Here is a 23,781-nt window from a genome sequence, read left to right on the forward strand (position 1 = left end):
CTTTAGGCCCCTACGTCTTGGTACGAATACCCGATCCAAACCAAAAAAATTTAGCTAGTTTCCGCTTTGTTAATTGCTTCACTAACAATTTATTCATCGAATCAGGCACGAGGCCACTCGAGTTTTAGCAAGCAATTATCTCCGTTCCTATAACACATACGACCTCATTATGAATGGGGGAGATCTGTTAGATCTGTTTTACATTCTTTTCTGGAGAATGATTTTGTTCTTATACACAACTCCAAGCTGGTTTCTGCTTTGTGAATTGCTTTACTAACAGTTCACTCATCGGGTCAGGCACGAGGTCACTCGAGTTTAAACAAGCAATTATCTCCGTTCCTATGGCACGTGCGGCCTCATTCAACACTCTAACCTTTTGCCATCGCTGTTGGAACCCTTTGTCTTTCATGGTACTCCATCAATACACATATTTTCCGTGCAAATTCGCATCATTCGCGTGGGCTTGTCTGTTTCGTGGTGACGCATCGGCTTGTGTCAGGGCGTTCGTTCGTTCTAAATTTGGTCGCATAATTAACTTACCGAATATGCATAAGTGCTACGTCACTTCCGTTCTATTCTTAACCCAGAAAAGTTAGTTTTCTTTAGTCTCATAATGTTGTTTCTTATAATATTTCTGCGCTACAATTTATTTTACAATTACTTTCGCTGTAATAGAAACTATTCTATTATTTTTGGTGGATTTTTGGACACCTTTTGGACATATTTCCTGTTCATTTTTTACATCATTTAGGCATTATATTCATACTCCATATTGTCATAGTAACGTTCATGATATACTATTTCATACCTAATAGTTCCCACAACTGCACCTGCTCCACATCTCCCCCACCACCACTCTTGCCTGTGCACCATACCAATTTTTCCCCCACCAACACAGCCATTAGTCATCTCCATACCACACCATATTATTATTATTATTATTTTTTTGCTTTTTCACCTACCCACCACACACTACCACAATCTATTCTAAAGTCCCACTTTATCTTTCAACCACCTACTAGTCTAACCTATCCACCTCCCCACCGTAATTACATTACTACCATCTCCACTCCACATTACCTTACTAGCCATCCCTCACCATCACCATCCAACATCACCATACCATACGATTACACCCACCTCACTACCACACCACTTTAGGCCCCTACGTCTTGGTACGAATACCCGATCCAAACCAAAAAACGTGATGTTAATAGAAAAAGGATTGGTGGCAGTTAGTTAGCTTCTAATGTCAACGGAAAGAAAAAGCAAAAATATTTAATATTATGTTAAATATATCAAGTGAAATCACGTGACTTTTTGTGTATCAAACTCACAGCTGCAAAATAACAACAACGAAAAGAAACTTAATCAGTTCTTCAGTTCGAGTCAAAAAGTTTTTTTTATCTCAAAAAGGAATTATTTTTATTGAAAAAATTAACATTCGTCGGCGTGACGGGTGCAACGTTTCTTTGTCATTTTTTTATGTTTATTTGTATTTTTTAAGGTTTGAGTTTGCCACTCGCAGTAGTCGCGGAATTTCGAAGGAGTTCCAGTATGTTGTTCCAGTATAGTAATACTGGCCAATCGCAAAAAGGATTAATCATATCAATCAATGACTGTAGTTTTTCTAAATGGTCTTAAAGAGCCTGGGGCCGAGCGCGCAGGAAACCTGTGATATTCTAAAACGTTAGGGACTAAGCTCCATTTCCAAAATCATAGTTAACACGAATTCCTGCAAGTTTACATAGGAGTTCTCGACTTACAAAGCTCTAGGGCGATAAAAAAGCATTTTAAGGCTGATGTTCTTAGTATGTTCTTCAGGCGTGTTCCTATGGTTGACCAAATGTGTGTACACGCCTGTCCTTAAATTTTAAGTAGATAAAAATATAGTACCCAATGAACGATTAGAATAGAATTAAACAAGTAATCAATAGAAAAAATATTGAAAGTATGACATGCACGCGTGAAAATAACGGTTCTTGTGAAAGTCTAATATGAATAAAAATAAAATGTCCCAATTTTGCAGAAATTGTTTGGACAAAAGCATCATGCGCATTGAAATATTCAAATAGTTAATATTGACTCGGAAATCGATTCTTGATAAATTTTTCAAAAAGGAGTATAACTTGATCATTTTTTGCGGCCGAGAAAAGATTCGCAAAGATATCTTCAACTACCTTTATCGTCGTTCAGGATTTTGATCACAGTTGACTTGCGATTTTCGTCGACAGTCACATTCATATAATCACTCGAAAGCGATATGCCGAAACTCTCATCAAGCTCAGTCACGTGATCCTCTTCGATTGTCACCGTGAAACAGGAGATGCTTGACCGATACGGTATAAGTACTGTGAAGTTGGTCAGCGGTATGAAGTCCCTACCAACTGTTGTGTCGATGTAAGTCGTGCTCACACTGAAAAAAAAAGATAGAAAAATAGGAATGACATATAAGGTGACTGAATAGGTGTCTACCTTGGGTTTACTTAGCCTAAAAGGATGCTTAACCATCAGCCCATCTACAATTCATCTTTCCTAACCCTCCCTCCCTCCCTGGGGCTGTAAAGCGTACTTGTAATAGGGTAATATTTGGTAGCCCTCCCTCCCTCCCTCCCTCCCTGGGTTTGTCATACGTACTTGTAATAGAGTGTAATCTCTGTTAACCCACATTTACCACACCCCTCCCCCCTGGGGTTGTCATACGTACTGGTAATAGAGTGGAATCTCTGGTAGCCCACATTTACCCCACCCCTCCTCCCTGGGTTTGTCATGCGTACTTGTAATAGAGTGGAATCTCTGGTAGCCCTCTTTCCACCACCACACACACGTTGACAAATCCATTGGCCTCGACGACGGTCTGAAGCGGCGTCATGAACCCTATCAGCACTGAAATAAAACAGTTAAAATACTGCAGTGAAAGGCAAACCACCGTTGAACGATGTCACGTGCATTAAAAGATGTTTCTTATTGTTTGCTCGCTCCCAACTCAGGGTACCCGCCTAAATTGCTTCCGAACAAACGAACTTCACTTCTTAAATCAAACCAACAGCAACACCGCCTTGTGCTTACGATGTATGATCAAATGAGAAAATCAAATAGTAAAAAGGTTTTACCGGCATCGTCGTTTTGTACATGAATCTCGCTCATGCTCTTGTTCTCCACCACAGTTACAAAGGGCTGGTTAGTTGTCATGACGATGTCAAATCGTTCGGGGTGCTCCACGAACGCCTCCTTAGTAACGTCGATCTCAATTTCCATTGAAGTGTTCCCAGAGATCGATGGCCCAAAGCTGTACGTCTTTCCCACGAGGGCTGGGAAGTCACGGTTACCAAAGGCTGTGATGTTTATTGTAGATAAACTAGCAAGAGGAGATTAAATTGGTGACAACAATATTTTATTATATGAGTCGTCGAATTTAAGCTCGGATTTGAGAATTCTTTTGCAAAGATGATAAGCTCATTATACGCTACAAATTAGAACAACAAACACATAATATAATATATGGCATAATATATCATTGAAATAAAAAAGTATATAATAAGCATGACACACGAAATGTTTATAATGACAACTTACTTGAAAAAAACAGGAATCAATGTTTTGCCAAGAAGTCGCACGGTTAGTACGACCACGCCTTGGTTTTCCTTTAGGGTGACTGATCTTTCAACAAACTCAAGAGTGGCTAGGACCCATAAAAAACATTAGCTTATTTCTACAATCTATTTGGTATTATGAACACGATTTTTCATCATTAACACGCCCGCTGCTAATATGATACCCATTTCGTTACCCATACACAGCAAAGAGCGTATCTCTAAAAGGTTGTCAGTACCAATTGCTTCGCCCTAACATAGCAAAGAGCTTATCTTATTATGGTCGTCATTACACATTTCCCTACCCAGACACTGCAAAGAGCTTATCTTACCATGGCCGTCATTATCCATTCCACTACCAACACACAGCAAAGAGCCTATCTTACCATGGCCGTCATTACCCATTTCACTACCCACTCACAGCAAAGAGCCTATCTTACCATGGCCGTCATTACCCATTTCACTACCTGCATACAGCAAAGAGCTTATCTTACCATGGCCATCATTACCCATTCCACTACCCACGAGCAAAGAACTTATCTTACCATGGCCGTCATTACCCATTCCACTACCCACGAGCAAAGAGCTTATCTCACCATGGCCATCATTATCCATTTCACTACCCACACACAGCAAAAAGCTTATCTTTCCATAGCCGTCATTACCCATTCCACTACCCACGAGCAAAGAGCTTATCTTACCATGGCCATCATTACCCATTTCACTATCCACGAGCAAAGAGCCTATCTTACCAAGGCCATCATTACCTATTTCACTACCCACACACAGCAAAGAGCCTATCTTACCATGGCCATCATTACCCATTTTACTACCCACACACAGCAAAGAGCTTATCTTACCATCATTACCCATTTCACTACCCGCACATAGCAAAGAGCTTATCTTACCATGGCCATCATTACCCATTTCACTACCCACACACAGCAGAGCTTATCTTACCATGGACATCATTACTCATTCCACTACCCACATATAGCAAATAGCTTATCTTTCCATAGCCGTCATTACCCATTCCACTACCCACGAGCAAAGAGCTTATCTTACCATGGCCACCATTACCCATTTCACTACCCACGAGCAAAGAGCCTATCTTACCAAGGCCATCATTACCTATTTCACTACCCACACACAGCAAAGAGCCTATCTTACCATGGCCATCATTACCCATTTTACTACCCACACACAGCAAAGAGATTATCTTACCATCATTACCCATTTCACTACCCGCACATAGCAAAGAGCTTATCTTACCATGGCCATCATTACCCATTTCACTACCCACACACAGCAGAGCTTATCTTACCATGGACATCATTACCCATTCCACTACCCACATATAGCAAATAGCTTATCTTACCATAGCCGTCATTACACATTCCACTACCCACGAGCAAAGAGCTTATCTTACCATGGCCGTCATTACCCATTTCACTACCCACACACAGCAAAGAGCCTATCTTATCATGGCCATCATTACCCATTCCACTACCCACGTGCAAAGAGCTTATCTTACCATGGCCATCATTACCCATTCCACTACCCACACACAGCAAAGAGCCTATCTTATCATGGCCATCATTACCCATTCCACTACCCAAGAGCAAAGAGCTTATCTTATCATTGTCGTCATTACCCATTCCACTACTCACGAGCAAAGAGCTTATCTTACCATCATTACCCATTCCATTACCCACACATAGCAAAGAGCTTATCTTATCATGGCCATCATTACTCATTCCACTACCCACCAGCAAAGAGCTTATCTTACCATGGCTATCATTACCCATTCCACTACCGGCACACAGCAAAGAGCTTATCTTACCGTAGCCATCATTACCCATTTCACTACCCACGAGCAAAGAGCTTATCTTACCATGGCCATCATTACCCATTCCACTTCCCACATAAAGCAAAGAGCGTTTCTTTACTCGTGATTCCGGAATGAGAATGATTAAAATAGAAAAAGCGCGCGTTTGTTTATCCAGCGTTCCCATTCCGGAATTGAATGAAGGCCATTCCACCAATTCTGCTACCTGTAGCAGAATGACTCGAATGCCATTCTGAACATTCTCTAACCAGCCATTCCCATTCCAGAATGATAGGAAATAAACGCCCCATTACCAAACGAGTCATTACCGATTCCACAACCACAACAAAGACCTTATCTTACCATGGTCGTCGTTGTAAATGGTAAAGAATGTTTCATTCCTGAGAATCGAATCAGTCTTATTGGGAGTTAGAGTTTCTATAAAGATCCTGAAGGTGTCATTGTATTCCAAGTAATCGTCTGTAGTTATTGGAATTGTAAACGTCTTCTCTGTTTCTGAAGGAGAGATGGTGATATTCTGGAAAACTGGTTTGAAGTCTTGAGCAGAAGGAATGGACTGGTTTGCCGAGTTTGCAATTATATCCGCCGAGGTCAGCCTTAGAATATGGAACATATGAAAGCCATTATTATACAACGCAAACCTTAAAACCATTAACAGTGAATCTTTGTCTTCCAACATAACAACAAGCGTAGGAATGAATGAAGGAAGGGGAGAACAGATTGATTACAACTTCGCTTACCTTACGATGATATCAACCTCTGCATTATCCGTCTTCATTACGGTCATTGTAATGCTTCCTTCATCCTCCGTTAGATTGTACGCCGCATCCTTTATCCATAAATTTACTGAAAAAAAGGGAAACCATATGAATAACGAAGTCTAACGACAAAAGTCTGACTTATCACCTTAACTGAAGGCACTGTAGAGCTATATTCTCGTTTACTAATAATCAATTTCACTGAATTCGAATAAAGTTTAAAAATCATGTTAAGAAAACCGGTTTAATATTGGATGCGCATCAATATCTTGTATATGTAAAATGTTTTATTTTATTGAATTGTAGGGCGAGATTTCCAAGTCGAAAGCAAAGATAGGCACACGTGCATTTTAGATGAAATATCAGATAGATTGTCTTTAACTCCCCCCAATTCTTTTAACGCCCCTTATCTCTCCCTCTCTTCCCCTTGTTACGGCCCTGACCTTTCTTCTTACCCTGCCTTGATTCATCCCAAGCCTACACCCTTCCCTTCCATTCTAACAGCCGTGGCCTCCTATTCTTTCCCTCCCCGTTACGGCCTATGCCTCCAAACGTCTCTTCCCCTTACTATCACCCGGCCATCTGATACCCTAACAACAGGAGCTATTAAGAGGAATCATCTCAAGTTTGACAAGACTGAAATGTCTGTTTGGCTGGTTCTTCTTTCCCCTTCCCCGTTACGGCCCTAGCGTTCCAACCTCCTTCCATTATTACGGACCAAATTCTTCCCCTATTTCTATCACCCGGCCCTCTGATACCCTCCTTTACCTTTGTCCTCGTTGTCAATGATGGTCACAGTGGTTTGACTGATAGCAAAATTAATTATTCCCGTGTCAGTTGTCGTTGTATCTACATGGAAGCTTTCCGGCCACTCCGCGTTATTATCTTGTGTAGTAGGCATGGTGTAGTTTATACCAAGAGCCCGCGGTCCGCACGTCAGGGGAGTATTGTCCGCAAGGGTATAATCAGCTTTTCGTGAGTTTGTGTGGCTTACTATAACTGGACTTGCCGTGATTCTGTGTAAAAATGAGAACCCACAGTGAGCCTTTTTTCTTGAGGGTTGTCCAATACAACGAAAAATTAATGCCTGACATTGTCTGGAGCAAAAAAGTGTACTGGAGCGTAGCAATAAAATGTCGTCATTTGAGTTGTATGTGTGAGTTGAATTTCACAGTGATAGAAGCGGAGCTAGTTCGCTCCTGAAAGATAACAGATCTCGTTGCATAACATCATGATCACCTCGGATTCGTTTTCTGAGGGACGATTACTAACGAAATTCCCTCGAAAACAATTGATGTTTCTAAATTTCCCTCGTGCATTAATGATGAGGGAGATTTAGTTTCTAAATTTACCTCACGCATTAATGATGACGAAGATTTAGTTTCTTAATGTCCCATTGAACCGTGTTCGCTCATCCAATCTAATATAACTCGTAGTTGCGAGTTCATTTTCTGCGGCGACGGGACTTCAACTAATCATCCCTCTATAACTTGTACTGCGTTATAGGTAATGAAAGTACGAAAATTTAAACTGTGTTTAGACCCAGTTCTTGAAATGTTGCACAGGTTGCAACTCTCTGCTTGTGCTGTTATTGTAATCGTGTAGTTACAGAAAATATCCATACCCTCTCAGAGGAGGGGGTCAGAGGTTTAACCCCACCCCTCTGGAATTTCCAACCCCCTGAAAAAAAATACAGTAACTGGAAAAAGGGCATTCCCTCCCCCCTCCGCTCTAATAATTCCTGGGCGTTTGCCCCCCCCCCCCCCCCCGAATTTCCAATCCCCTCCATGGGGAGGGGGGTATGGATTTTTTTCTGGGACTACACATTGCAAAGTATTGCAAACAGAAATATACGCTTACTTGAAGTTCAAGTCAATATCGTTGTTTCCGCTGCAGCCAAAGTTAAAGGTAACATTTTCGCCTTCGATAACTGTGTACGTAGACTCATTGAATGTTATATTGCCTGGAAAAAAACATATTATGTTAGGTTTCATAGACTCAGATATGATTGTCCTGCTACAAAACATACAGAAAAGATTGTACAGGAATATTATGAACAAAGAACCAAGTCGTTTGTTTCATCTTCACTTGCATGCATTTGCATTAAATACGGCTCATAGATAATACGACGTTTGAACTTAGTCTTAAAGTCATTAAAGATTAAACTAAACGTCTACTAGAGGGTAGCCGATACTTTATAAATTTTTACTAAAATCTTTTTGAAGTAAAATGACGAGATTACATGTCAGACACAAAAACAGGGAGAAAAAAGAGGGCGAACAGTAACGAGAAATAAAAACAGAGACCGACAAACAAACAGACAGATTAGCAAAAACAGGCCCGTCCCAGGATTCTTGGCTGCGGGGGGGGGGGGGGGGGGGGGGGGGGTGGGAGGGGGGTGCGAAATCGAAAAAGTGGACCTAATTTTTGCGGGGGGGGGGAAGAGGGGGGAATGAGTTCTCTGATGAAAATCTCCATCCCAAAAGAACAAAAAGGGATTTTTTTTATGCCTCACAGGACGTTTATTGTCGGATTTGGCTACGTAACGGAGTGATCTAGCTAATGCTTTATCTGTTTATAGTTTTGTATACAAATAGCACGTCCATTGTGAACCCGTTGTAGGGGGGGGATGCGGGGGATGCGTTCGCACCCTCTGCACCCCCCGTGGTTACGGGCCTCAAAAAAGAAGGAGGGTAGAGTTTGTCTACCTTTGTCGTCATTCTCTATTGTAACCGTAGCCTCGTTTGTTGTTCCGATTTTGCTGAGCCAAGAAAATGCCTTGAGTTGAACTTTGAAAGTTTCGTCGTTTTCTACGATATTATCTTCTGACAAAGTTATCGTGACGCTCTTGGATGTATCGCTTGGAGCAAATGTCACTTGCAAGTCGGTGATTGAAGTGTAGTCCAGTGCGGATGATGAGTTGGCTGTTACGTCAGACGTGCTAAAACTGAAATAACAAACATATCCCTTCAAATGTCTCAAGCCTTGTTGACGTTTTCACGCGTGTAGACGTCGTCCACACAATAGACGAAGCATATTGGACTGTAGATTATAAGCTTTATTTTAAAATTGTGGCCGTAGCTACAGTAAATATTTGATTCGTTGATTTTTTTTTTTGCGTTTGAATTCGTCCATCGTCCATTCGTCCATTATTCTGCATTGAATAATTAAATTTCGCAGAACTAGTATTTGGGAACACCACCCTCAAATGACACCATATACAGTGAATAAATGATAAGATTTTAGACAAAGTTGCGGCTGTCTGAGGCCCTTTAAGGAATCACTTACAGAACAGTCATAGTATGTGATGCAAGCGTAGCTTTGCCCGCCTTGGTAATCGTCACAACGGCCTGTTTAGTGTCTTCCTTGGCTGAGAAAGTTGATGCCGAAAACTCAAATATCTCTGCAATAGCAATAAGATCAATGTATGGAATTAATGCATAATCTTAATGTATAAAATCAATGTATAGGAGTCATTTTAGTATCATATTCCATACAACAAAGCAGAGAGTATACCTCTAGTTCTACACAAGCTGATACTGATAAAATACTGGGCCCGCTTTAAGGCAGTGGCTTAACTTTTATAGTACCTTTATCATCGTTGAGAATAGTGATGGTGGCGTCTGATATGTTGCCAATTTTTGCCGTGGCAGCGTTTATCGGTGTGATTGTTACAGTAAACGTTTCGTTCAGCTCTACTATATCATCATCAAACAGAGCAATGGGAATCTCCTTAGATATATCATTGGAATCAAATCGTACATTAAAAGTTCCACCACCAAAGTCTTGACCAGCCCCTGTTAAGGCGGTACCATCGGATGTTGTAAGTCTGAAAAAATATATAGATTATTAGGTTCATTGGTAGGAATGGAACTAGCGCACGTGGGCCGGTTCCAAGACGGCGGACTACGTTTAGAATCTTAAACCCGTTGTTGTTTTAGCAACTGTTACATACTTAATTATATCGCGTTGCAGCTGTTACACATTAAGTTGTTAATTTTTTTAGACATTTTCTTAGCCTTCTACAGCATACTTACTTGACTACAACATTATCAACGCCCTCTGACTTCTGCTCTCTATTAATCACCACTTTGACTGGTCCATCGCCTTCAGCAATAGCATAGGTCGACGCCAACAGGGAAAATATTGCTGCAATAGGAGGAAAAATTCTAAGTTTTACAACGATTTCTGAAGTGGGAGGAGGAGATCTCATATTCCTATATGTATCCCACATGCTCCCCTATGTAACCCTCGTACCCCTCTGTCTAACCCACATGTTCCCTATATGTATCCCCCATATGTACCACGTATGTTCCTCTAAGGTAGCCTTCATGTACCCCTATCTGCCTCGCATTTTCCTCTTATGTGGCCCTTATGTTTCCCCTATGTACCCCCAAATGACCCCTATGTGACTTCTATGTACCCCTCATGTCCCCTGTCTACCTTACATGTTTTAACTCATGTGCTCCTTATGACCCCCGTATGGTGCCACTATATAATCATTTAAATGCTTGCAACCTAACTGGCACTAACCTTATAATCTCATTTTTAATATTCATACCATTGGCTACTACCCCACAATACCTATACATATGATGTATTTGGTGTGGAGCGAAACCCATTAAGTTGGGATTCCTATATCAACAACAGTGAAGTTGCCACAAGAACTTGCTAGTCGAAATCTACTGAGATGGTTATACCACAACACAAAGTTACATTTTTCCGCCCATGTACTCCTCATGACCCCCGTATGTTGCCCAGGGAGCTGAGTAGCCAACCCAGACACCCACCCTCCTTCTTTCATGTCGAGTACAATCACCCACCCACTCCTCCCCCCTTTTGTCATTTTGTTTACCATCACCTACCCACTCCTCCCCCCTTTTGTCATTTTGTTTACCAACACCCACCCACTCCTCCCCCTTTTGTCCTTTTGTTTACCATCACCTACCCACTCCTCCCCCCTTTTGTCATTTTGTCTACCATCACCCACACCCTCCTTTTCCTCCTGTCAAGTCGAGTACCATCACCCACCCAATCCTGCCCCGTTCTGTCATGTCGACTACGACCCACTCCTCCCCACTTATGTCATGTCGAGTAAGAACTACTCCTCCCCCCTTTATGTCATGCTGAGTGTCATCACCCACCCCACCCCCCACCCCTGTACCACAACGTACCTACTCCTTTTTTGTGAGCCCCAAAGTGACCAATAAATAACAGTGTTTTACTATTTCTGGAATGGTAGGATGAGATCTCACATTCCCATATGTACCCTTCATGTTCCCCTATGTACCCCTTATGCCCCCTGTCTAACCTACATTTTCCAAGGTACCCTTCATTTCTCCTACTTGCCTCACATTTTCCCCCTATGTGGCTTTCATGTTTCCCGTATGTACCCCCTAATGACCCCCCTATGGTGCCCAGGGGGGCTGACTAGCCCACCCAGGCTCCCATCCTCCTTCTTTAATGTCGAGTATTATCGCCAAACCCCTTTGTCTCATGTTGAGTACTCACACACCCACACCAAACCCTATAACGTACCAAATTCTCCTTATGATATTTAGGTTTTGTGAGCACCAAATTGTGCAATCAATAACAGGGTTTCACTAAATATTTCTCAAATCGCCTGACTCACAAACATCGTCGCTTTTTATGGTTACGGCGCATTGAGATGTAGAACCAACAGTAACTGAGCTATCGTCTGACGTCAATACGAGACCAAACTTTTGGTCGGCCTCTTGTATGTTATCATTGATAATAACGACAGGTACTGTCTTGACTGTATCGCTAGGTGTGAAGGTAATAACTTGGTCGCTCATAGCAACGAAGTCCTGCCCTCCTTTGGCGGTACCATCAGATGTAGTGACTCTGAAGGAAACACAAAATGTAATCATTATGTAATTGTGGAAGCTCATATGCAACCTGCTGCTTTAAGCGGAAGTATTTCTCTGTAAACGTAGCCGAAATGTTATTTTATTTTTTTAAAGGGTGATGAGTATTGCAAGGGGGAAGGGTAAGTAAAATGGTGATGCGAAAAATAGAAAAGATGGGAATTGACAGGGTGTCAAGTTTACTTTTATTTACGCTCATTTTTGGAAAAAAGTTAAAAAGTATAAAAGACTAGGCAATCAAATATCAACAGCAAAAAAAATATCACTTTATAGATATATTTCTATATTTCTTGCATTCATACATTCAAAAATATGTTTCGCTAAGCGCCGATTCACGTTTCATTCCGGCTCAATCCCATAATTCTGACAAAATTATTTTCTTTGTTGGCATGGTGTCTAACATTGATACCTGCATGCGTTTTAAGGAAATCCAGTAAATTATCCCGATCATGTTTATAGGCCGGACATTCTAACAGAAAATGCCTACACTTTACCTGTCTGGCATACTAAGCATTTTCTTTCGTTAAGTTTTTTTATATGGCTTTTCATTCCTTCCAGTTTCAATTGCTAGCTTGTGATTGCTTAGCCTGAATTTAGTAAAGGCAATTATATGGTCAATATTTTTTACGTCCGTTAGATAATCTTCTCAATTGTGGGAAAGTTTAAATCTTCTGAGCGTACGCAATTTGTTCTTTTGGGCTTGGTCTTTTCTGTTGTCATTTTGAATAGGCTAAGCCATGTCTGTTGTTCAATGTCATAAAGCCTTTGTTGAAGAAAACTGTAAGTTGCTTCGGGAGTGTTTGTGTCAGTCAGCCAAATATCGCTCCTACCCGCAAGGTCTAGTATTTGTTTAATTTGTTTATGACAAAACTTCTTGTTTTCATAATTAGATATGGCAGAAAATGCTTTGCGGGATAGTTTTTTGTTATTCCCATTGTTGTCTGAAAGTTTAAGCAAAAGTTTGATCGCTCTACACTTTGCTTTTGTTTTGAGAGGGAATCGTCCTAATTCAGCCCTAACACGCGTTCGAGCTACTGTATCGGTTTACGCCGAGAAGCCATTTTAGAAACTTTAGTGTGGACCATTTCTATATTCCTCATGTTTATCTACCGTGTTCCTCGTCTATGAAAGCAGTATGACTTGAAAAAATTACAGATAAATGGGAAAATCTGTTATCGGTGTAGGCGTGGTGTTATAAGGGAAACACAAGGTTGAAATGGTTTTATACATCTGTGAAAACACGATAGTTTCGGGGCTCGAAACGTTAGTACAACTTCTGTCGTTTTCAGGGAGCCCACCCGTCTGTACATGATGAAGGCCGATTTATCCTTTGTTAGTCTATTAGACAATAAAATCTGCAATAAACAGTTAGATATTCGACGTCTCGGATAAGGACGTTAAACCGTAGGTCCCGTCTCTCCAAATACTACACTACACTAATCTGAACCGGAGGGACGTAAAAAAACCGCTGAGGACGCACGCAGAAACCCTTGCAGTGACCACCCTCAGTGACAAAACATACATTTCTAACACACACTTATGATTGCAAACTGCCTTGCGCAGTCTGTTATTGAGGATGAGATATCCTAGCACGTGAAACGTTTAGAGCTTTACGAATAAGCGCTATACAAATGCACAACATTTATTATAATTATTTTGTATATCAATCAAAAAACATATTAATTATTCGTAACGCTTTTCTGATCAAGTCTGTCAAGGATTTGCATCACATTTTTGTGAAATCAAAATTTCCAGAGGGGGTGGGGGGTACCGAGTACTATATCTGGAAAATTCGGAGGGGTGGGGAGGGGGGGGGGAGTTAAATTGGGCAACAAAAATGGAAATTCCAGAGGGGTGGGGGTCATACCTCCGACCCCCTCAATAGGAACTACACAATGAGGTCAAATTAGTGGGTAGCAGTTGTTCCTATATCCTTATATATAATGAAGACAAAAGTGCAGGGAGCGCTGAAGACTTACTTCACTGACACATTTACAAGAGGTGTCGTGCCTGTTCTTTCGAGTTCTATAGTTGAAGCTGTACCTACATCTTCATTAACAGTCACGCTAGCTGATTTGAATGCAATCGTTACTGAAAATATAATACAAATAAATATAAATTTTAGACTTTATTCAACGATTCAAGCGGTTACCATCCATTAGATCATCGTGTCAGTATCTTACCATCATTACACATCCATATATTACCATCATTACCTATCCATATTTTACCTTTCATAGCCAATCATATCTTACCATCATTATACCCATCCCTACTCATCACTGCCCATCTTTATCTTACCATCCCTATTCATCTATATCTTACCATCCCTACTCATCTATATCTTACCTTCCCACTCACCTATATCTTACAATCCCTACTCATCTATATCTTACCATCCCTCCTCATCTATATCTTACCATCCCTACTCATCTATATCTTCCTATCCCTACTCCTCTATATCTTACCATCCCTACTCATCCACATCTTACCTTCCCTACTCATCTATATCTTACCATCCCTTTTCATCTATATCTTACCATCCTTATTCATCTACATCTTAACATTCCCTACTCATCTATATCTTACCATCCCTTTTCATCTATATCTTACCATACCTTTTCATCTATATCTTACCATACCTTTTCATCTATATCTCACCATCCCTATTCATCTATCTTACCATCCCTACTCATCTATATCTTACCATCCCTTTTCATCTATATCTTACCATCCCTCCTCATCTATATCTTACCATCCCTACTCATCTATATCTTCCTATCCCTACTCCTCTATATCTTACCATCCCTACTCATCCACATCTTACCTTCCCTACTCATCTATATCTTACCATCCCTTTTCATCTATATCTTACCATCTCTACTCATCTATATCTTACCATCCCTACTCATCTATATCTTACCATCCCTACTCATCTATATCTTACCATCTGTACTCATCTATATCTTACCATCTCTACTCATCTATATCTTACCATCCTTACTCATCCACATCTTACCATCCCTACCCATCTATATCTTACCATGCATACTCATCTATATCTTAACATCTCTACTCATCTATGTTACCATCTCTACGCATCTATTTTTTACCATCTCTACTCATTTATATCTTACCATCTCTACTCATCTATATCTTACCATCCCTTTTCATCTATATTTTACCATCCCTACTCATCCACATCTTACCATCTCTACGAATCTATATTTTACCATCTCTACTCATCCATATCTTACCATGTCTACTCATCTATGTTACCATCTCTACGCATCTATATCTTACCATCCCTACTCATCTATATCTTCCTATCCCTACTCCTCTATATCTTACCATCCCTACTCATCAACATCTTACCTTCCCTACTCATCTATATCTAACCATCCCTTTTCATTTATATCTTACCATCCCTTTTCATCTATATCTTACCATCCTTATTCATCTACATCTTAACATTTCCTACTCATCTATATCTTACCATCCCTTTTCATCTATATATTACCATACCTTTTCATCTATATCTTACCATACCTTTTCATCTATATCTTACCATACCTTTTCTTCTATATCTTACCATACCTTTTCATCTATTACCATACCTTTTCATCTATATTTTACCATCCATACTCATCTATATCTTACCATCCATACTCATCTATATCTTACCATCCTTACTCATCTATACCATCCCTACTCATCTAAATCTTACCATCCTTACTTATCTATATCTTACCATCCCTACTCATCTATATCTTACCATCCCTTTTCATCTATATCTTACTGTCTCTACTCATCTATATACCATCCCTACTCATCTATATCTTACCATCCCTTTTCATCTATATCTTACCATCTCTACTCATCTATATCTTACCACCCCTACCCATCTTTATTACAATCCCTACTCATCTATATCTTACCATCCTTACTCATCTATATCTTACCATCCCTACTTATCTATATCTTACCATCCCTTTTCATCTATATCTTACCATCCCTACTCACATCTATATCTTACCATCCCTTTTTATCTATATCTTACCATCTCTACTCATCTATATCTTACCATCCCTACTCATCTATATCTTACCATCCCTACTCATCTATATCTTATCATCCTTACTCATCTATATCTTACCATCCCTACTCATCTATATCTTACCATCCATACTCATCTATATTTTACCATCCCTACTCATCTATATTTTACCATCCCTTTTCATCTTACCATCTCTACTCATCTATATCTTACCATCCCTACTCATCTATATCTTACCATCCCAACTCATCTATATCTTACCATCTGTACTCATCTATATCTTACCATCTCTACTCATCTATATCTTACCATCCCTCCTCATCTATATCTTACCATCCCTACTCATCTATATCTTCCTATCCCTACTCCTCTATATCTTACCATCCCTACTCATCCACATCTTACCTTCCCTACTCATCTATATCTTACCATCCCTTTTCATCTATATCTTACCATCCTTATTCATCTACATCTTAACATTCCCTACTCATCTATATCTTACCATCCCTTTTCATCTATATCTTACCATACCTTTTCATCTATATCTTACCATACCTTTTCATCTATATCTCACCATCCCTATTCATCTATCTTACCATCCCTACTCATCTATATCTTACCATCCCTTTTCATCTATATCTTACCATCCCTCCTCATCTATATCTTACCATCCCTACTCATCTATATCTTCCTATCCCTACTCCTCTATATCTTACCATCCCTACTCATCCACATCTTACCTTCCCTACTCATCTATATCTTACCATCCCTTTTCATCTATATCTTACCATCTCTACTCATCTATATCTTACCATCCCTACTCATCTATATCTTACCATCCCTACTCATCTATATCTTACCATCTGTACTCATCTATATCTTACCATCTCTACTCATCTATATCTTACCATCCTTACTCATCCACATCTTACCATCCCTACCCATCTATATCTTACCATGCATACTCATCTATATCTTAACATCTCTACTCATCTATGTTACCATCTCTACGCATCTATTTTTTACCATCTCTACTCATTTATATCTTACCATCTCTACTCATCTATATCTTACCATCCCTTTTCATCTATATTTTACCATCCCTACTCATCCACATCTTACCATCTCTACGAATCTATATTTTACCATCTCTACTCATCCATATCTTACCATGTCTACTCATCTATGTTACCATCTCTACGCATCTATATCTTACCATCCCTACTCATCTATATCTTCCTATCCCTACTCCTCTATATCTTACCATCCCTACTCATCAACATCTTACCTTCCCTACTCATCTATATCTAACCATCCCTTTTCATTTATATCTTACCATCCCTTTTCATCTATATCTTACCATCCTTATTCATCTACATCTTAACATTTCCTACTCATCTATATCTTACCATCCCTTTTCATCTATATATTACCATACCTTTTCATCTATATCTTACCATACCTTTTCATCTATATCTTACCATACCTTTTCTTCTATATCTTACCATACCTTTTCATCTATTACCATACCTTTTCATCTATATTTTACCATCCATACTCATCTATATCTTACCATCCATACTCATCTATATCTTACCATCCTTACTCATCTATACCATCCCTACTCATCTAAATCTTACCATCCTTACTTATCTATATCTTACCATCCCTACTCATCTATATCTTACCATCCCTTTTCATCTATATCTTACTGTCTCTACTCATCTATATACCATCCCTACTCATCTATATCTTACCATCCCTTTTCATCTATATCTTACCATCTCTACTCATCTATATCTTACCACCCCTACCCATCTTTATTACAATCCCTACTCATCTATATCTTACCATCCTTACTCATCTATATCTTACCATCCCTACTTATCTATATCTTACCATCCCTTTTCATCTATATCTTACCATCCCTACTCACATCTATATCTTACCATCCCTTTTTATCTATATCTTACCATCTCTACTCATCTATATCTTACCATCCCTACTCATCTATATCTTACCATCCCTACTCATCTATATCTTATCATCCTTACTCATCTATATCTTACCATCCCTACTCATCTATATCTTACCATCCATACTCATCTATATTTTACCATCCCTACTCATCTATATTTTACCATCCCTTTTCATCTTACCATCTCTACTCATCTATATCTTACCATCCCTACTCATCTATATCTTACCATCCCAACTCATCTATATCTTACCATCTGTACTCATCTATATCTTACCATCTCTACTCATCTATATCTTACCATCCCTACTCATCCACATCTTACCATCCCTACCCATCTATATCTTACCATCCATACTCATCTATATCTTAACATCTTTACTAATCTATGTTACCATCTCTACGCATCTATTTTTTTTACCATCTCTACTCATTTATATCTTACCATCTCTACTCATCTATATCTTACCATCCCTTTTCATCTATATCTTACCATCCCTACTCATCTATATCTTACCATCCTTACTCATCTATACCATCTATACCATCCCTACTCATCTAAATCTTACCATCCTTACTTATCTATATCTTACCATCACTACTCATCTATATCTTACCATCCCTTTTTATCTATATCTTACTGTCTCTACTCATCTATATCTTACCATCCCTACTCATCTATATCTTACCATCCCTTTTCATCTATATCTTACCATCTCTACTCATCTATATCTTACCATCCCTACCCATCTATATTACAATCCCTACTCATCTATATCTTACCATCCTTACTCATCTATATCTTACCATCCCTACTTATCTATATCTTACCATCCCTTTTCATTTATATCTTACCATCCCTACTCACATCTATATCTTACCATACCTTTTTATCTATATCTTACCATCTCTACTCATCTATATCTTACCATCCCTACTCATCTATATCTTATCATCCTTACTCATCTATATCTTACCATCCCTACTCATCTATATCTTACCATCCATACTCATCTATATTTTACCATCCCTACTCATCTATATTTTACCATCCCTTTTCATCTATATCTTACCATCTCTACTCATATATATCTTACCATCCCTACTCATCTATATCTTACCATCTGTACTCATCTATATCTTACCATCTCTACTCATCTATATCTTACCATCCCTACTCATCCACATCTTACCATCCCTACCCATCTATATCTTACCATCCATACTCATCTATATCTTAACATCTTTACTAATCTATGTTACCATCTCTACGCATCTATTTTTTTACCATCTCTACTCATTTATATCTTACCATCTCTACTCATCTATATCTTACCATCCCTTTTCATCTATATCTTACCATCCCTACTCATCTATATCTTACCATCCTTACTCATCTATACCATCTATACCATCCCTACTCATCTAAATCTTACCATCCTTACTTATCTATATCTTACCATCCCTACTCATCTATATCTTACCATCCCTTTTCATCTATATCTTACTGTCTCTACTCATCTATATCTTACCATCCCTACTCATCTATATCTTACCATCCCTTTTCATCTATATCTTACCATCTCTACTCATCTATATCTTACCATCCCTACTCATCTATATCTTACCATCCCTTTTCATCTATATCTTACTGTCTCTACTCATCTATATCTTACCATCCCTACTCATCTATATCTTATCATCCCTTTTCATCTATATCTTACCATCTCTACTCATCTATATCTTACCATCCCTACCCATCTATATTACAATCCCTACTCATCTATATCTTACCATCCTTACTCATCTATATCTTACCATCCCTACTTATCTATATCTTACCATCCCTTTTCATTTATATCTTACAATCCCTACTCACATCTATATCTTACCATCCCTTTTTATCTATATCTTACCATCTCTACTCATCTATATCTTACCATCCCTACTCATCTATATCTTACCATCCCTACTCATCTATATCTTATCATCCTTACTCATCTATATCTTACCATTCCTACTCATCTATATCTTACCATCCATACTCATCTATATTTTACCATCCCTACTCATCTATATTTTACCATCCCTTTTCATCTATATCTTACCATCTCTACTCATATATATCTTACCATCCCTACTCATCTATATCTTACCATCCCTACTCATCTATATCTTACCATCTGTACTCATCTATATCTTACCATCTGTACTCATCTATATCTTACCATCCCTACTCATCCACATCTTACCATCCCTACCCATCTATATCTTACTATCCATACTCATCTTTATCTTAACATCTCTACTAATCTATGTTACCATCTCTACGCATCTATTTTTTACCATCTCTACTCATTTATATCTTACCATCTCTACTGATCTATATCTTACCATCCCTTTTCATCTATATCTTACCATCCCTACTCATCCACATCTTACCATCTCTACTCATCTATATCTTACCATCTCTACTCATCTATATCTTACCATCTCTACTCATCTATGTTACCATCTCTACGCATCTATATTTTACCATCTCTACTCATCTATATCTTACCATCTCTACTCTTCTAAATCTTACCATCCCTACTCATCTATATCTTACCATCCCTACTCATCTATATCTTACCAGCCCTACTCATTTATATCTTAACATTCTTACTCACATATATATTACCATCCCTAAGACTTTTAGGACTAATTAGAATTACGCATTCATCAGATGGTGTTTGAAATGGTGCACGGCAATGATTTTGATGCTGTAGGACTTTTTGTATTCGATGAAGTACGCGTCCCTAATTATAGTCACGTACCATTCCTGCCTACTCATCTCTACTTACTTATATCATACAATCCCTACTCATCTATATCTTGCCATCTCTACCCATCTACCATCCCTTCCTTGCATCATCTGATCACTCGTCCTTATATATTCTTATCCTCTCCTGCTCTTCCATGACTCCACAACCCAATACATTTATAATTAGAGCTCGCTTCAGACACCTATGTTGAAGAACACCTATTTATCGAAGGTCCCAACGGTGTCGCTTCTAACAGGGTCCCGCACTGCATTCACAGGAACAAACCAACAAATGAATACTAGGGGGACATTTGTGATCTTTTATTCTATTAGGAATAGCATGCGAATAATAAACCCACCCATATCTCGACTTAAAATTGTCAAAATTCCACGGGGAAAAATTATGAATTATGCTGCTTTTTTAAATTACCTTTGTCTTCGTTGATAATCGTGATTTCCATTTCTTCAGTTCCAAAATTTACTTTGTCAGGGGTCTCCGTGGAAAGCTTCAGTTTCAACGTTCTTCCGCCGTCCACTTTGACATTGTTCGTGACAGATAATTTGATTGTCATTTCTTCATCCTTGGCATTGCCCCAATTTTGAGTCCATGTATTGTCTACGTAATCAACGCCCTTTTTTGCGGTACCATCAATGCACGTCACCCTGGTAACATACGGGGTGTTAAAGTACATAAGACATTTTGATCTACACAGGTCACAGAAAGCGACAAAAACGTGGCTAGTATATTGAGCACCCTATTGTGGCAGTTTGAAGGTACTAAGCTGAAACCATACTACTTTGTACGAAATGTCTACTTTGGGAGCCAAATTACATATTTCAGCTGATAGTTACTAATCTCGGGAAAATGCTTAAGCATTTAGGCTTGTTGAGAAAGGGACGTATCGTAACAGCTCAATGAACACCCTCGTCTATTCTAGGCCCCTAGCACGATCTCCGGGGGGGGGGGGGACTGGGTTATTTGAGTGAAACCCGACTGGCCCCCGCCGCCCGGCTCGCCGCGCCCCCAGCCCGTTTTCGGTGGCCTGGGGTATACCGTCTGGAAAGCAGATAGGGTTTCACGTACATAAACAACTGGGGCAACTGTGTATGTAGGCCCCCGCCGCCCGGCTCGCAGCGCCCCCCCAGCCCGTTTTTCGTATGCCCTAGGGCATACCCAAGGCCTAAGGTATACCGTCTGGGGGCCTCGTGGGAGAGGGGTGTGTTATAGGGGTCGCTTAAAGCATTTGCTTTAAGGGAATGACGGCTCGTGCCCGTTTCCGGTAGCGCTAGGCGCTGGGGGAAGCGAGGGGGGAGCCTAGCGCTAACGATAACAGGGTGGCTGGCACCCCTTGAGTGGTAACGTGTGGGAACCTTGCAATTAGACCCTCGTCTGCCCTATAGTATACCGAGCATTCGAGCATTTGATATAGCAGCCCGCGATACGGGCAATTAGAGACTGGGTGGCACAGGGCGTACCCAAACATGGGCGCTTACATAGAGGAGATTCTCAATAGCATGCCTGACAAAGAGGCGCCTGCCGTACTAGCGGACTGGTCCAGAACATCCTGGACGAGGACATCCCCGAGGATGTCGAGCACAAGCTGCTTATGCCGCTCGTTCCGGAGAGAGAGTGAAAATAGCGTGCTCATCCAAACGTAAACAAGCAGGTAATCTTATCATCTTGTTCTAGGACCTGAGGGCCTTGAAAACGAAGAATGTGGGTTTGACCGCCACCCTACGGAGCGCGGAATGACCGTTTTTCGGCCGTAAATTCAAAGCCGCTGGCGTGGCGTTTAAGCCTGAGTTTTACTCAAACACCTCGCTCCCGAACTCCTCGCGAATTTCTCGCAGTCTCTTTTTCATCTTTTCGTGTGTTTCCAGGGACTTTCTCGGGGGCCCTTTCTTGCTTTTTTTCTCACGCGATGCGAGGCCGTGTCGAGCTCTGATAGTGGCCTTGAGCGCGTAGTATTTCTCCTGTTCCCGAAGTATTAACTGAAACTCTTCGTCTGAGATGTGCCCGTTTTGTAGAGCCTTAGAGACTAGCTCGCTGATCGAGTTTTTCTTACTCTCTGCTAAAATCATCGTGTCTTCGTGTTTAGCCACCTTGCTCGTAAGATCTCTAAAGACTATCCCTGCGCCTACGCCCACGACACCGATCAGCCCAGCGATCCCTGCCAGCGGACCGCCGACCAGAACCCTTATCCCACTCAAAGATACCCCTACCCCAGCGCTGGAAAGCGCCCCTACAGCGACACCGGATACCAAAGACACAGCATGGGTAACGGCAAAGGCGCGCTTATACTTTTTCCGCACCTGTCGATGGTGCGGTATCTTGTTGTCTAGAACCGCCTGAGTGTCACATATTTTCTGGAGTCGGAAGCTTTGCACGTCGCCGCCGCTGTGCATACTGGGAAGCGAGGGGTATATGACACCACCGCTAACGTCGCTATTTGCCATGTTTGTTATGTCCCGCTCGCGATTATAACAGCTGTTAAACAGCGGGCACTGCCGGAGCGCCACGAAGCGTGGGCGCCTTATCGGCCGCTCGAAGTAGAGCGTCTGTCCGCCTTTGGTGAGCACAGTATGTAGGACCACCATTGTATTAAACACAGCCCGCCTTTGTGCTTTATAGGACTGAGCATGGATTGGGAAGGTTGGCGGATGCTGAACGAGGAGGCGAAATGGGCGGAAGAGACGAAAAAGGCTGCAACTGCGGCGGGAGCCTCTATAGCCGAACATATCAAACACGCTATAGCCGAACATATGAAACACGCTATAGCCAAACAAGTCAAACACGCAAAACCCAGTTTTCCTAGGTCTCTGACCCTCGGGCAGGAGCTGCTCTACGCCGTGCC

General features: G+C 40.4%; 1 protein-coding gene across 3 annotated transcripts in view; it reads right to left on the reverse strand.

The window, feature by feature from the left end:
- LOC116614592 (adhesion G-protein coupled receptor V1-like) overlaps window positions 1-23,781 on the reverse strand; it is a 64,676-nt gene that overhangs the window by 15,667 nt on the left and 25,228 nt on the right. For all 3 annotated transcript variants that reach the window (XM_048731321.1, XM_048731320.1, XM_048731319.1), the window contains exons 9-23: window positions 21,357-21,589; window positions 14,068-14,179; window positions 11,833-12,065; window positions 10,238-10,349; window positions 9,791-10,029; window positions 9,489-9,603; window positions 8,909-9,147; window positions 8,061-8,163; window positions 6,969-7,216; window positions 6,183-6,288; window positions 5,785-6,038; window positions 3,577-3,682; window positions 3,114-3,358; window positions 2,778-2,886; window positions 2,181-2,416 (exon numbers count right to left, since the gene is read on the reverse strand). In XM_048731321.1, the coding sequence (XP_048587278.1) occupies window positions 2,181-2,416; window positions 2,778-2,886; window positions 3,114-3,358; window positions 3,577-3,682; window positions 5,785-6,038; window positions 6,183-6,288; window positions 6,969-7,216; window positions 8,061-8,163; window positions 8,909-9,147; window positions 9,489-9,603; window positions 9,791-10,029; window positions 10,238-10,349; window positions 11,833-12,065; window positions 14,068-14,179; window positions 21,357-21,589 (2,690 nt within the window). The remainder of the gene's footprint in view (window positions 1-2,180; window positions 2,417-2,777; window positions 2,887-3,113; window positions 3,359-3,576; window positions 3,683-5,784; window positions 6,039-6,182; window positions 6,289-6,968; window positions 7,217-8,060; window positions 8,164-8,908; window positions 9,148-9,488; window positions 9,604-9,790; window positions 10,030-10,237; window positions 10,350-11,832; window positions 12,066-14,067; window positions 14,180-21,356; window positions 21,590-23,781) is intronic.

The sequence above is a fragment of the Nematostella vectensis genome, chromosome 8, assembly GCF_932526225.1.
Source record: "Nematostella vectensis chromosome 8, jaNemVect1.1, whole genome shotgun sequence".
Lineage (NCBI taxonomy): Eukaryota > Metazoa > Cnidaria > Anthozoa > Actiniaria > Edwardsiidae > Nematostella > Nematostella vectensis.